Genomic DNA, 16,121 nt, shown 5'->3' with positions numbered 1-16,121 from the left:
ACCAGCCTTTCCATTCACCCTAACTGGAATATACTTTCTCTGGATTCTCGTTATCTCATTCCTGAAGGCTTCCCATTTTCCAGCCGTCCCTTTACCTGCAAACATCTGCCCCCAATCAGCTTTCGAAAGTTCTTGCCTAATACCTTTCTCCAATTTCGACCTTCAACTTTTAGATCTGGTCTCTCTTTTTCCATCACTATTTTAAATCTAATAGAATTAATAGTCAAATACGTAATGAGCAAACACCGGTCAGTTCAAGGGAACCAGAACTTAGTACAGGAGTACCCTGAGGTACTGCTGATTAATAATTTTTTTTTCCTGGGTACTGATGAGAATTATGGCTCCTCAGAAGAGTGCAGCAAGCACCAAGTCTGTGGTATCAATGGTGAGCCAGTATTTAAAGGAGGAAAATATGAACAGTAGAAGAGCAATAGTGACAGAGATTTATTAGTTATAGGATCAGGTAGCCATTTCTGTAGCTGAAACGTGACTCAGAAAGTTATGTTGCCTCCCTCGGGTCCCAGGCTCAAGGATGTCAAACAGTAGCTGGAGGACATTCATCTGGGGGAAGATGATCAGTAGGAATTTGTGGTCCCAATGATACAGGCAGGAAAGGAGATGCATACTTGCAGTTAGAATTAAGCAGCGAGGTAAAACATTGGCAAGCAAGAGTTCAAAAGTAGTAATCTCTAGATTACTCAAAGCACTAGTGAGTACAAAATTAAGTAATTAAGACAAGTTAATATCTGGCTAGAAAGTTGTTTCAAGAGGGATGGCTTCAAATTCTTTGGATACTAGGTACTAGTAACAACAGGTGTTTAAGAAAATAACTCACGGCTAATAACAAAAATATATCCCAGTGGGGAAGAAGGATTCTAGGAAGGGGATAAACCAACCATGACTAACCAATAAGTTGAGGATAGCATCAAATTGAAAGAAAGCCATACAATATGGCCAAGATTAGTGGTTCGGCAGTGGATTCATAAAGATTTAACATCCAACAAAAGACACCTCAAAAATAAAGGAGAAAAACTTTTGAGGGTTAGGTTGCAATAATATCAAGATGGTTTGATTTTCTTAAACACATATCTTTTGAATTAATTATAGATTTCTCGCTCAATGTTTTTTCATTAAGGGGCAAAAGGTTGAGAAGATCCTCCTTAGTTGCTAAGTTCTTAAAATCCATGGTGAAGTGTATTTGCATAGATTGAGAACTGGTTGGCATACAGATGACATGAATTTTTTTAGGTTTGAGATACATAACTAGCAGAGTACAGCGCCAGTCAGTTCCAGTGTCTCACTTATTATCTATATTAGTGACATGGAAGAGAGGTATAGTGCATTGTATCCAAAATAGATGAGATGGCCCGCCATGATGAGGACATCAGGAATCTTCAAGGTATTATAGATAAATTGAGTGAGTTGGCAAAAACATGGCAGATAGCATTTAATGCAGGAAAATGTGAGGTCAGGTAGGAAGAATCATAAACCATTACTTAAATGGAGATGGACTCCAGCAAAGTGGAGTGCAGTGGAATCAGGGTGCACATGGGTCCTTGTGCATTAGGTTAACCTACAGCTGCAGCACATAGCTCAGCAGAAAACTGACATTTTGGCCTTGGAGTTTAAAAATAGGCAAGTCTAGTTATAGGGTGTTGGTGAGGTGGCACTTGGAGTACTGTGTACAGTTTGGTTCACCTATCTGAGAAATTATGTCCTGATACTGGAGACAGTTCAAAAAGGATTCACTAGGCTGATTTCAGGGATGCAGACAATAACAGCTGAACAGGTTATTCAATATATTTTAGAAGAGGGGTGATCTTATTAAAATACACAAAATTCTCAGGTATTTGATAGGGTAGATGTGGGGAAAGTGCTTCCACCAATAGGGGAAGGGTCTCAAAGTAAGGGACACAGTACAAAATATGGCTGTACACATTTAAAACTGAGATGCAAAAGAGTTTCTTCTCCCAAAGGTAGTGAATGTCTGGAATTGTCTACTCCACAGAATTGTGGAGGCAAGATCACTGAAAGCGTATAGAGAGGGGGTAGATAAACTATCAGGGAACTGGGGTCTATGGCAAGCTGCATGTAAGATGAGTTGAAGCCTGGGATAGTTTGGCCATGTTTTAATTGAATAGTTAGGTGGGCTTCAGGTGTTGAACAGTGACTCCTGGTCCTATTTCGCATTTCCCATGCTCTTATGAGAGAACCATGTCATGAGTAGATTTGAACTTTATATTTAGTTATGTGGACAATGACAACTATGAGTCAACTATGGTGCAGTGGTCTCAAGAGAATGCTTGCTTTATACTTTTAAAACATTAAGAAACTTTGTTTATTTGTAATTATAAATTAATTTATTCCCTTTGCACCAACATAGTATGTTCAGTTTTCTGGCCAGAGCATTGGTATGGAGTTACACAGAATTACTAGAAAGGTGTGTTGTGCTTACATGACTCAAACTTCAATTTGCAAGGTACATTTACCTATTACAGAGAGGAAGATGGACTGAACTATGCTGATTGACTCCCCAAATCCAAACCTTTTGCTTCGGTTTCAACTTTCCAGATTAGTTCCCTCCCAGAGGAATACAGAGAATGACAGCCTCAGCACTATTTGATGCCAAATGATATGCATGTAAGTGGAAACAATGATTAGTAGTTCTCCCCAAGCTAGTCTATAAGGAGATTTAAATTGTCTGAATCTTTAACAGATTGAAAGAACTCACAGCACTGTCTTACAAAGTTAAAAATCACACAACACCAGGTTATAGTCCAACAGGTTTAATTGGAAACACACTAGCTTTCGGAGCGATGCTCCTTCATCAGGTGATTGTGGAGGGCTCGATCGTAACACAGAATTTATAGCAAAAATTTGCAGTGTGATGTAACTGAAATTATACATTGAAGAATTGATTGTCTGTTAAGCCTTTCATCTGTTAGAATACAGTTTTACAAAGTGCTTTATTTCCGTCTAGTATCAGGTTGTTCTCAATTTTGACACCTGTGCACTGATAATGAAAGTGACTTTGATGTCATTAAATCTGACTGCACTCATTGCTGCAAATGGCTGCAACTTCAGCTACAGGAGCTGAACTTAAAGAAGACTGTCAACTGCTTTTCTGGCATGCCATAGATGACTTTGGCAAACATTCTCTTGTGGTCCATGGTCTGGAGGTCTCAGGCCTGCCTGGGGTCTCCTACACAGATACAGGTAGAACCTCCTCAGCCTGAGCTGGTGGCAGCATTTGGGTCACTGGCGCAGGGGAGATGTTGCAACAGGGCACCTCTCAAGTGTCCAGAGATGACAATCCTCCGGAAGCCTGTAAGTCACTTCTCCTGTACCCTTTTCATACACAATGGCACCTCATCACCCATCCAGGAGATGGGGCACCTGGAAGGAGGTTAGGTACTCTGCAGCTCCTTCTCACTGAGCCAGTGAATGAATGCGTCCATAGCTCAAGCTATGGAGTGAAAACCCCTGTACAAATCTGGTAGATAGTACTTGTTCTGCTCAACCTGGCACTGTATGCCTTTGTATGATCTCTGGCACTTCTTCCAGACAATCCTCTGCTTGTTTCTGCATCTCTGTCAACTTGTTAATGGCTGGGTCAAAAGGCTCCTCATCTGAATTAGGCTTAACAGTGGACTGTTCTCCAGCCAACTTCAGAGTGTCAGAGAGTTTGGCCGTTTCTTGCTCCTCTAACTGCAGGCTCAAGTCAGTGCTCTGCTCACAAGATTGTGACTTCCAAGCCTACTCCAGATTAATTACCACAATGGTGAATGACTCTTGGCTGGTAGAGGACAGGAGGGAAGGTATCTCATCGTCTGAGATACATGTCTATTTTGCCTGTTATGCGGGGCTGGCAGAGATTGGCTTGAGGGCAGGACTTCTTTTTTGTGCACTCTTGGGAGTGGGATCCACATGCTCCATAGAACAATATAAAGGACTGAATCTTGTTTTTGGTTCAGTGTGAGTTGTGTCAGAGCTGTTTTGAGAGGGGTTTTCAGCTCAAGGCAGGGCAATGTTTTATTGCCATACCTTACTAATCTCATCTCAGTGACTACTGACCCCACCCTGACTGTATTAGTCTTGTCCAATTCCCTCAACGATTCACCACTCATTGGTTATCTCAGAATTGACCAGCATCCCCGATGCTGGCACCATTTTAAAAGCTTGTGGTGCACCTGGAACAAGCACTGTCAATCATAGTTGCCCTGTGTGCTTTTATTTGCCTTGGACATGCAGACAAAGGGGAATTGGCATGTCTCTTTATGGGCAAAGATTTGGAGGTCCTGCTGGACAAGGTGGTGCAACAGGCAGGAGGTCTTCTTCCCTCAGGAGCAGCAGTGGAGACCATGACATGAGACAATGCCAGCATGATCTGAGGTTGCTACCGAGGTCAGTGTAGTCTCAGCCACCTACAGGAATGCACAGCAACATAGGACAAAAGTCAACGAGCTTATCCATTCTGGCAGTTTAAGTTCCACCATCTTTTCTCCAATAGCTCACAACCATTTTCTCCCTGCCACATGTACCCACCTCTAACACTCCCGCGATCACCTGCAACATCTTTCCTCACTCGCTATCACCCACCCCAAGCTGCAACACCACTAGCCCTACATACCATTTCTGATTCTTACTCACTTGCTCAGGACATCGCTCAACCTTCACGAAAAGCAATAGTGCCACCCACTTTCATCTCTTGTAATGCTTGTTCCACATTCTCGGAGGAAAACTGCCCATAATAGAGCAGAAAGAGGCAAGACAGGTGTTCGGCTTCCCAATATTCAACTCCTCACGCCTTAATGTGGAAAGCAACCTGACTCAGATTGTCCCAAGCAGCTGACTGACTGACCCTGTTTAAGCTGCTGGACTGTTATCGGAGGCTGCCATTGATTGTACCAGGTCCCCTGATGAAGGCTGTGCACCTTGACTCGACAGAGGCTTGCTAACAACCACAAGAAGATTCCTACCTTTGTAACTTCGCTAAATGGCAAAGTGAGACAGAAGTAAATGGTAACTTTGGTTGAGAGGGCAAAGGACAAAAGGCAGGGCAATGATGCTGTGAGCATCCAGGGAGGCTCAAGAATGAGTAAACACTCTGACAACAAGTGAACAGGCAAGAAATACAGCCTGGTCCAGTCCATAGGCAAGGTGCATGCCCCTGAGTATGCAGTGTCCTTGCTACAGCATTACAATGACAGTTCCTGGTCGAACTTGAAATGCAGCATTAAAGTGCTGAAGTATCAGAGATATCTCATGGCAGTTCTTAGAGACATACGTTGAATGAAAATGTCCGTGGACCTGGGTGCATGTTGCTGGTGCTCATGGACTGTGCAAAGAGATTCTGTGCCCCTTTGGAGCAAGCAGTGAGCTAAAGATGCCAAATATGTTGTCGAAAAGTGTGACGCTGGAAAAGCACAACAGGTCAGGCAGCATCCCAAGAGCAGGACAGTTGACATTCTTGATGAAGGGCTTTTGCTCGAAACATCGACTCTCCAGCTCCTCAGATGCCGCCTGACCTGCTGTGTTTTTTCAGCGTCACACTTTTTGACTCTGTCTCTCCACATCTGCAGTCCTCACTTTCTTTCAGTTGCCACATATTAACTCTGAATTCCATATTTAAGAATATTTCCTGTCTAGTTTGTTTGCTAAGATAGGAGGCTGAATATTAATGAAGCAAGTGTGGTGTTAATAAGGTATTAGTGACTTTTGAGAAGATTTGTAGCTCAGATTGCGGTTTTGGCTGTAGATTTGCTCACTGAGCTAGAAGGTCTGTTTTCAGACATTTCGTCACCATACTAGGTAATATCTTCAGTCAGCCTCCAAATGAAGCACTGGTGGTGTAGCCCTCTTTGTATTTGTATCTTTGAGTTGCCTTGGGTTGGTGATGTCATTTCTGGTGGTGACATCATTTCCACCGGTGATGTCATTTCCTGTTCTTTTTCTCAGTGGGTGGAAAATGGGATCCATGTCAATGTGCTTGTTGATAAGAGTTCCAGTTGGAATGCCATGCTTTCTGGCATTCTCGTGCGTGTCTCTGTTTGGCTTGTCCTAGGGTGGATGTGTTGTCGCAGTCAAAGTAGTGTCCTTCCTCATCCATATGTAAGGATGATAGCGAGAGTGGGTCATTTCATTTTGTGGCTAGTTGATGTTCATGTATCCTAGTGGCTAGTTTTCTGCCTGTTTGTCCAATGTACTATTACAGTTCTTGCAAGGTATTTTGTAGATGACATTAGTTTTGCTTGTTGTCTGTATAGGGTCTTTCAAGTTCATGAGCTGCTGTTTTAATGTGTTGGTGGGTTTGTGGGCTACCATGATGTCATTGGGTCTGAGTGGTCTGGCAGTCATTTCCGAGATGTCTTTGAGGTGGGGGAGAGTGGCTAGGATTTCTGGACGCATTTTGTCTGCTTGTTTGGGTTTACGGCTGCATTGAGAAAGCAAATGCATCACTTGCAGATACCAACGCATACCAACAAGTGGCAATAGACCTGACTCCACAACCAGAGAACCGAATCACAGCCCTACTCAAAACACTTCAGAAATCTGGAGAAATAAATAAGACCAACTTCCAAAAAATGAAACCAGACAGATCCAACACACCACACTTCTACGGATTGCCCTAAGTTCACAAACCAGGTGCCCCCCTCAGACCTATACTCTAGCTACCTGGAACACCAACTTACAGATTGGCCAAGGAGCTAACCAAAGATGAAAGCACTTAGTAGAAGACTCACAACACTCCATCAACTCCACCCAAGAATTCCTGAAGACCAAAGACACCAAGATAGAAGAGGATGAAATAATGGAATCATTTGACATAACAGCCCTGTTCACATCCATCATCATCAACCTGGCCAAGGAAACACTGACTACATTATTAGAAGAAACAAAGACACATATAGGAAACACTACCAACTTCACCAGCAAGGACAGTATCATCAAGCTAGTGGACCTATGCCTGAACACACACTTTACCTTCAACAACAAAGCCTACAGACAAACCAAAGGAACACCCATGGGGTCTCCGATATCAAGGTTCTTAGCAGAGGCAGTAATGCAGTGACTTGAACAAACAGCTCTGCCAACCATTCAACCCAAACTTTGGGTCCGCTACATGGATGATACCTTTGTCATCACTAAATGAAACAAATTAGAGGAAACCTTCAAGACCATCAATAATACCCTTACTAGCATAAAATTCACTAAAGAGAAGGAAACAACAACAAACTGCCATTCCTAGATGTCACAGTAGAGCAAACAGTCAATGGGAAACGTCAAACCAGTGACTACAGGAAAACAGCACATACAGACCAAATACTGAACTTCAGAAGTAATCACCCCAACATCCACAAATGAAGCTGCATCAGAACATTATTTCAACAAGCCAACACACACTGCAGCACAGAGGATCTATGCAGAGCAGAGAAAAATCATCTATACAGTGTATTCAAAAAGAACAAGTACTCAATAAACACAGTCCACCGATTTCTGAACAACAAACCCCAACAAGCAGACAAAACACGTCCAGAAACCCTAGCCACTCTACACTATATCAAAGACATCTCGGAAATGACTGCCAGACTACTCAGACCTTTTGGCATCATGGTAGCCCACAAACCCACCAACACATTGAAACAGCAGCTAATGAACTTGAAAGATCCTATACAAACAACAAGCAAAACTAATGTAATTTACAAAATACCGTGCAAGAACTGTAACAAACACTACATTGGACAAACAGGCAGAAGACTAGCCACCAGGATACATGAACATCAACTCGCCACAAAACAACAGGACCCACTCTCACTAGTACCCTTACATACGGATGAGCAAGGACACTATTTCAACTGGGACAACAAATCCATCCTAGGACAAGCCAAACAGAGACAAGCATGGCATTCCTACCGGAACTCTATCAACAAACACATTGACTTGGATCCTATTTGATGTCACCTCAGAAAATGACATCACCAACCCAAGGAAACTCAAAACATATAAATAGAAAATGCTACATTTGGAGGCTGACTGAAGATGTTACCTAGTATGGTGATGAAACATCTGAAAATGAACCTTCCAGCTCAGCCAGCAAGCCTACATCCATAAGATATTTAACAAGCAATAATAAACCTTAATTGGTAACTTGTCACTGCTCAGCAAAAAACTTACCCCACTGCTTAGCAAATACAAAAAAAGGATGAGCAAGTTGTTCCCGAAATAGTGATCAACCTCACATGGACTTCTTGCGTGATTTTGCCACAAATAACACCATAGCCCACATTGTTCAGGTCCTGATTAGATTCCACCCAAAGCTTTGTTAGTGTTGTGAGCCACCAACATTTCCCAAGATTTCATTAAGAATTGGTGCTTGATAGCACTAGCAGATCAGAGACTCTCGCAATAGGTGGTTGTAGGTATCCCATCTCCCTTTAACATGGACATTTTCCTCTTGGTTTCCTACTAACTCTGCAGCCTTCTCCTTGGAGTGGGTCAGCAGCCTATGTCAGGCATTCTCCTGTCTGGTCTGTGCATGTTTGTGATTATTGTGTATGTTCTTCCTCCAATAGATAAACAGAAGCATAAAGACACATTAAATGTGGCTACATGAGCACTACATCTGTATTTATAGATACAGGTAGAGGTGAGCTGTGATTGTTCATATATGTTACTAATAAAAACACGGTATGGGGAAGGTGGGGTTCAGGCCTCTGAATGAAAGATCAGGTCATCAAGTTTCAAACATTCATGTCTCTGAATGGAAGATCAGTGACATCTCACGTCAAATATTATATGTGATGAGTGCCTGAGATACCTGGGAGTTATTTATCCCTAAGCCATATTTTGTTGTTGTGTCCTTGGTTCACGCAAGCATTTAGTGAAAAGCTATCGGATGCATCTGCCCACCTATGTGTGAAGGAAGGCCAGTAAGCTGACGGTGCATGAACCACAGAGTGTGGCAGCTCCTTTTTTGTGTTAAGTGCCATATCTGTGACAGGCAGTGTTGCATCATGTCTCACAGCAGATTTGTGATATACCTATCATTATGAAGTTGAAGAGTGTATGGGCACGTTAAGAGAGAGGTGCCTCTTCTGAGCGGAGAGATTGTGACAGCACATGTGTCTGTGACTAGCTGAGAATTGATAATATGTAACAAATCAGTTTGGGGTTATGATTTGATATTAAGGCAACTGGATTTAAATTTAACCAATTAATTTAAATTATGCTCACAATACCAAAAAACCAATTGTACTGACAACATTGGACGAAACAGAGGGCATTAGTCTGGGGATATAAAAAAGGAAGGACATTTTTGAGAATTAGTCAGAGCCAATTGCCATCTGAAGAAAAAAACAACTCAATGCTCTCAAAGAAATCTCATGAGGCATCATTTATTAAAGGTACCAAGAAATTTTATATAAAGACATTTGCAGTAAAAAAAGAAAAATCAGAAGACAATCCAAGGAGAAGACAGCAGTATCAGAAGGATGGAAGGAAACAGCAGATTCGGAAGAAAGCAGCGGATTCAGAATACCGTAAGGAAGACAGCGTAAAAGACTGTTTGGTCTTTGAGAGAGATTAAGTTAACTTAATGTTGAATGATTGTGCTGTTGGAGCATTTTTAATAGAGTTGGGGTCAAATAGTGATTGGTTAAGAAAAAGGGAGCTTGAATTTGTTAATAGTTTTTGTTTAGTGTCCACTGTTAGAGTTAGGAAAACAAATTGCTATTTTTTCTTTAAAACAGTGGAAAATCGGGGTTTTCTTTCATTCACACTTTTAGCAGATTAAGAGGTGAGGCAAGCTTTTCTGGGGTGTTAGTTTTAATTAGCAGATGGGTTCAGCCTCCATCTCATAACACTATAAAGAACATGCTCATGACGTGATTGCTATATTATTTGACTCAATGGTATAATGCTCACAGCCTCCGTTCTATATATGTATACACTATAAATAGATATAGATATCAGGTGCTGTCATTAAAGTTTGCTGCTTTTTTAGCACTACATGACCCAGCATGAGAGTGGCAGATTATCAGTATATCACACAACGGTGGCACATCACATCAGGCACCATTATGGTATAAAGACAACTACACTGGCAGATACAATGAAGTGTTAGCCTTGATTGTACGTGAGACATGAAATGGGATTCCCAGCCCCCTGACTTGTATGTGACAGTCTTCTGTACTGGCAATATTACAATGCTAACTCATATGCACGGGGACATAAAATATTGGGTAGACGGTGCTACATACTGTGGTAATATGCAGCATATTATTTGTTCTTTTGCAGCACTGGAGCCAGGTTCTCTTGAACTGCCCAAAGCTGCTGATCACCACAGACACTTCTGCCCATGCCGCATTTGTCAAGTGGGATGGCCTCCTTTTGCAATCCATAGGGAATTGGATTCCTCTCTCTCCTGAACAACCTCCTGGAAAATCTATGGGAAGGCACTGCTGAGGCATGGCACTTTGTGTGGTCTCTAACATCTCTAGGGGCATGAGGGAGGTAATGAGCAGAGGCTGAATGATGTTGCTAGATTGCAGAGAAGGAAATATTGTTTGGCTGCCTTTTAAATGTGATGTCCTGAAGTTGGGGCCAAGGTGGTCCTGGCCAAGGGCAGAACCTCCTGCCCTTCTGCACATAAAAATTGGTATTTTACTCATGCCGGCATATGCAATGAGCTGAGAAGGACTCAAGTAATCACTCAAGAAAACCTGACTGGCTTTCGAGTCGAAGTACCTCCTACTCTAAGGATGATTTCCACATAGTCTCAAAAAGCTACGTTTCTGCCACATGACCTTGGCATGAGTGACCCTCAAAAAGATCTGTCCCCATTTTTGAATTTAAGTCCAAAGTTTGCACAGTATTCCACAGCCTGTCAAATGTTTTCTCAAAATATGGATCTCTAAATGATTACCTGTTTGAATTGTAAATGGTTCCTGATATCTGTTGCACACAGCTGTAGTAAACTGAGATACCGTTTTTCAGTTTCAACCAGTTCTTCTATAGCTTTCATTTGTTTTTCTTCCATTTTACTGGCTGATGTAAATTTGCCATTAAGTTCCTCATATGATGAATCATCCATGGTAACTATGCCTGCAGGAGACACAATTAGAATTAATACAGTTATGCTGATTAGATGCCTCTCTGTGGCCTTTTGGCTGATCTACCCAGAAAGAATTGAAAATATGGTCTTGTGGTTGAATATAAGTACAATTCTTGTGTAACTTGATCTTGCTTTGTAAATCACAATTTCCTGTAAACTCGAAATTTATTTGCAGAAATCTAATCTCGATCCTTACTCTGCCCCTTATGATCCGATTCTCAATGCAATCTATATTGAACAGAATGCAAAATCCCAGTTATAACTGCCTACACAACAACAAAACCAGTCTGTGTTTGTTTGCTCTAAGCAATCATGGAATGTTCTAGTCACTTATTGCTTCATGAGCTTTCCTACTTATCAGTATCTGTACTAAACTAGTTTTTAATAATAAATTACTTCATTACATAAATACCTTCTCAACACATTTCACTTTTCTTAATATAAGTTGTCTTTTAAGTCAAAATAAATGTTTCACACTCGCAGTTTTCACTTCAGCTTCTGGAGCACAAACAAAAACAAAAATTGACTGGCTGGCAGAGAGAGTTGCTGTCAAAGCAATATCTGCAGCTGTGCCCTCATTGGCTAATATTAACTCCACAGTTCGGAATCAAAAGAATCCAAAAGCAAACTCATGATTGCTTTAAAGTTTGAATATCACAATTATGTTTTATAATCTCACAATTCTGAACACTTTGTGGCTATGTCAATAAGGAATGTGAGTGTGCACGCATGCGCATATTCTCTACTTTTGTGGCATGGCACTGAATGGTGTTCTTTTATTTGATTGCCAAAAAAAAGTGATGTAAATTTTCCAGCAGGATGTGAATCTCATCAGCTTAAAAATAATAAGAGAACTTCCTTCTTGCATTGATATAAATCAAAATGTCAGTGCATAGTTACGGTATTTCTACCACTCCCTGTAATTGTTGCATGTTACACAATGAGTAGAGCCTGGAGCGAAATCAAGAATGGGTTTTATATGTTCGTTGTTTCCTGCATGACTCCTAAAAACTATGCCTGGAATGCAGATTTTCAGCATCACAAAATATCAGTTGTTTCTTCACAGAAAATCTATGGTACTCAACTGTGTAATTATGTATGTCAGGAAAAAAAAACAATGTGAACAGTATCCACAGTCCATATTCAGTATCATAGTATTATTTTATCTTAAGGCTTTCTCAACCTGCAGACCATCACAATGGTTTATCTCATTTGCACCATTTATGCTACCACAAATAAATTCAGAAAATCATTTTGCTTAAAACAAAATTGTGACTATAATTATTTGGAAACTGTACACAAACCTATTTGATCAATTTGAAATATTGTGAATAAACAGAGTTGAATTTTCCCAGCTCATGAAAAATGTGGGTAATGATGTGTAAGTTTGAACATATGGCAAGATCAGTATAATGAGATTCCCAACTTTGAAAAAAGCATTCTGATTTCTTATTCAACGGTTTGAATGGCAAAATCAAAATATCACAAGTGTGTGGCAAAAGGTTTATTTCCGGGTATTTATATCTCCTCAGTATCTAATCTCTTCTCACTTATATGTAATTTCCTATTCTCCCACTTGGCCCAGAGGAACTAGATGGTGATTATTATTGACATGAAAGTCACACCAGGTACCTCGCAGCTCCAGGTTGCCACTATTTCTTCTGTGCTTCCATCTTGGACAGTACCAACTTTTCAGGATATGCGCCATGAGCAGCAACTGCCTGCAAACTCCATCTATAGAAAGTGGCATCAGACATGCAGTAGCCTTACCACATCGTCATATCACATCTCCGATTAACTTAAACTAGTAGAAATGTGAACTGCAATGCTTTTGGACAATTTTGAGACTTTGGGATTTACAATATGACAATGGTCCCAAAAATGCCCATGGGTTGAAACATGAACTGTTCCAAAACAGTATAAGAGCATTCGAAACTCAACATGAAACTGAAAGTTCAAAGAAGAAGATGGAGATTTTGATCAAAAAGAGGGCATTAGTATGGTTGCAAGAAGCTGCATAGTGATGAACATGTCAGTAATGGAACCTTTCAATAACGCAGCAGTAGACAGTGGATGTATTTCATCAGTGTTAAGAATAGGCAGAATAACATAACACCGAGAATCTGAGTAATAACGATCAGTACAAATTAAGGAACTTTGAGAATGCCACCAACTTCACATTTGCACATGTGAACACAAAAATCTTGACAAAGAGTAGATATTCCTTACAAAGTAGCTAGGGTCATTGATTTTGTTAGCCAGATGTGGTATCCAGTGGAATATCATTATTATTAAGGATGCCTTTGATGAAGAATGCACAAACGAAGCTGAATATGGAAAATGACAAAGCTATTGTATTTGAATCTGAATTTGCAATTTACACAATTGGGTCACCATTGTTTGCTTCAATGGAACCTCTCCATTAAAGAAATTTTAAAAAATGTTAATGATATCAGGGAGCAGAGATTTAGAAAACAAAAATGTAATTTGAGTTAAACTGCACAAGCAATTTGTTCATCCATCATAAACAAGGTTGAAAATATTACTGGATGTAGAAATAAGGAATGTTGACCACATAGAACATAGAACAGTACAGGCCCTTCAGTCTTTGATGTTGTGCTGGCCTTTTATCCTACTCTAAGATGAGACTAATCTACATACCCTTCATTGTACTATCATCCATGTGCCTATCCAAGATTCGCTTTAATGTCCCTAATGTATCTGACTCTGTTTCCACTGCTGGCAGCACACTCCACACACCTACCACTCTCTGTGTAAAGAACCGACCTCTGACATCTCCACTAAACCTTCCTCCATAATAACCTTAATATTATGCCTCCTTGTGAAAGCCATTTCAGCCCTGGGATAAAGTATCTGACCATCCACTCTATCTATACCTCTTATCATCTTGTACACCTCTATCAAGTCACCCCTCATCCTTCTTTGCTTCTTTGAGAAAAGCCGTGGCTCCCTCAACCTTTTGTCCTCCAGTCCAGGCAGCATTATGATAAATCTCCTCTTTATCCTCTCTAAAGCTTCCACATCTTCCCCGTAGTGAGGTAACCAGAACTCAACACAATATTTCAAGTGTGGTCTTACCAGGGCTCCATAGAGCTGCAGCATAACCTCACGGCTCTTAAACATAATCCCCCTGCTAATGAAAGCCAATATACCACACGCCTTCTTGACAACCCTATCAACTTGGGTGACACCTTTGAGGAATCTATGGACATGGACCCCAAGATCCCTCTGTTCCTCCACACTGCCAAGAATCCTGCGTTTAACCCTGTATTCTGCATTCAAATATGACCTTCCAAATTGACTCACTTCACACTTTTCCAAGTTGAACTCCATCTGCCCAGTTCTGCATCCTGACAATGTGCCATTGCAACCTACAACAGCCCTCCACACTATCTACCACTCCACTAACCTTCATGGCATTGGCAAAATTACTAACCCACTCCTCCACCCCCCCCCCCTCATCCAAGTTATTTACAAAAATCACAAAGAGCAGAGGTCCCAGAACAGATCCCTGTGGAATACCACTGGTCACCAAGTTCCAGGTGAATACTTTCCATCTACCACCACCCTCTCTCTTCTGTGGGCCAGACAATTCTGTATCCTATATCCCATGCCTCCTTACTTTCTGAACGAGCCTACCATGGGAATCCTTATCAACCAACCTTGCTAAAATCCGCATACACCACATCCACTGCTCTAACTTCATCAATGTGTTTTGTTACATCCTCAAAAAATTCAATAAGGTTTGTGAGGAATGACCTGCCCCTCTCAAAGCCATGCTGACTATCTCTAATCAAACTATGGTTTTCCAAGTAATCATAAATCCTGTTTCTCAGAATCCTCTCCAATACTATACCCACCACAGATGTGAGACTGGTCTGTAATTCACAGGATTATCCACATTCCCTTTCTTGAACAAGGTAATAACATTTGCCACCCTCTAATCATCTGGCCCTACTCTAGTGGGCAGTGAGGATGGAAAGATCATCGCCAAAAGCACAGCAATCTCTTCCCTCACTTCCTGTAGTAACCCAAAGCATATCCCATATGGCCTAGGGGATTTATCTATCCTCATGAATTTCAAAATTTTCAGCACATCCTCCTTCAAACTGTTCAAGCATATCAGTCTGTTTCAGGCTGTCCTCAGAAATATCAAGGTCCCTCTCAGTAGTGAATATTGAAGCAAAGTATTCATTAAGGACCCCCCTCACCCCACCTTTTCCGACTTCAGGCACAAGTTCCCTCCACTATCCCTGATTGGCCCTAACCTCACTCTGGTCATCTTCTTGTTCCTCAGATAAGTGTAGAATGTCTTGTGGTTTTCCTTAAATCTACCTGCTAAAACTTCTCATGTCCCTTTCTAGCTCTCCTCTTCAGTTCCTTCCTGGCTACCTTGTAACCCTCTAGAATCCTGACTGATGCTTGCCTCCTCAATCTTAAGTAAGCTTCCTTCATCCTCTTGATTAGATGTTCTACATCTCTTGTCACCCAAAGTTCTTTCAAATTACCATTCCTCAGAGGGACAAACCTGTCCAGCACATTAAGCAAGTGCTCCCTAAACAATCTCCACATTTCTGTCTTGCATTTCCCTGACAATACCTGTTTCCAATTTAGGTGTCCCAGTTCCTGCATAATAACACTGTAATTCCCCCTCCCAATTAAATACTTTCCATTACCATCTGCTCCTCTCCCACTCCATTACTATCGTAAAGGTCAGGGAGTTATGATCACTATCACTGGAACGCTCTCCCACTTTGCCAAGCACCAAATCCAATGTGGCCTGCCCTTTCATCAACCTATATACATATTGAGTCAGGACCCCTTCCTGGACACACCTGACAAAAACTGCTCCATCCAAACTATTTGAACTAAGGAGGTTCCAATCAATATTAGGGAAGTTAAAGTCACCCATGACAACACCCTGTTACTTCTGCACCTTTCCAAAATCTGCCTCTGAATCTGCTCTTAGGTGTCTCTGTTGCTATTG

At 41.2% G+C, this 16,121-nt stretch overlaps 1 protein-coding gene and 1 pseudogene across 15 annotated transcripts in view; one reads left to right on the top strand and one right to left on the bottom strand.

Moving 5' to 3' along the window:
- Nucleotides 1–16,121, bottom strand: part of arhgef37 (Rho guanine nucleotide exchange factor 37) — a 236,463-nt gene that overhangs the window by 106,277 nt on the left and 114,065 nt on the right. For 11 of the 15 annotated variants that reach the window (XM_087995405.1, XM_087995412.1, XM_087995410.1 and 8 more), the window contains one exon: nucleotides 10,925–11,103. The exons of 2 other annotated variants lie outside the window; for them this stretch is intronic. In XM_087995405.1, the coding sequence (XP_087851531.1) occupies nucleotides 10,925–11,103 (179 nt within the window). Of the gene's footprint in view, nucleotides 1–10,924; nucleotides 11,104–11,525; nucleotides 11,655–16,121 lie in introns of those variants that run through there. 2 more of the 15 variants (XM_043703771.2, XM_087995414.1) reach the window with 2 other exon arrangements.
- On the top strand, nucleotides 235–7,163 carry LOC148147543 (uncharacterized; annotated as a pseudogene).

Source organism: Chiloscyllium plagiosum, unplaced genomic scaffold (genome assembly GCF_037043375.1).
Source record: "Chiloscyllium plagiosum isolate Xiang-an unplaced genomic scaffold, Cpla_swu_hap1 HiC_scaffold_16, whole genome shotgun sequence".
Lineage (NCBI taxonomy): Eukaryota > Metazoa > Chordata > Chondrichthyes > Orectolobiformes > Hemiscylliidae > Chiloscyllium > Chiloscyllium plagiosum.
Note: the sequence above shows the minus strand (reverse complement) of the source record. Positions and strands in the feature narration are given on the sequence as shown.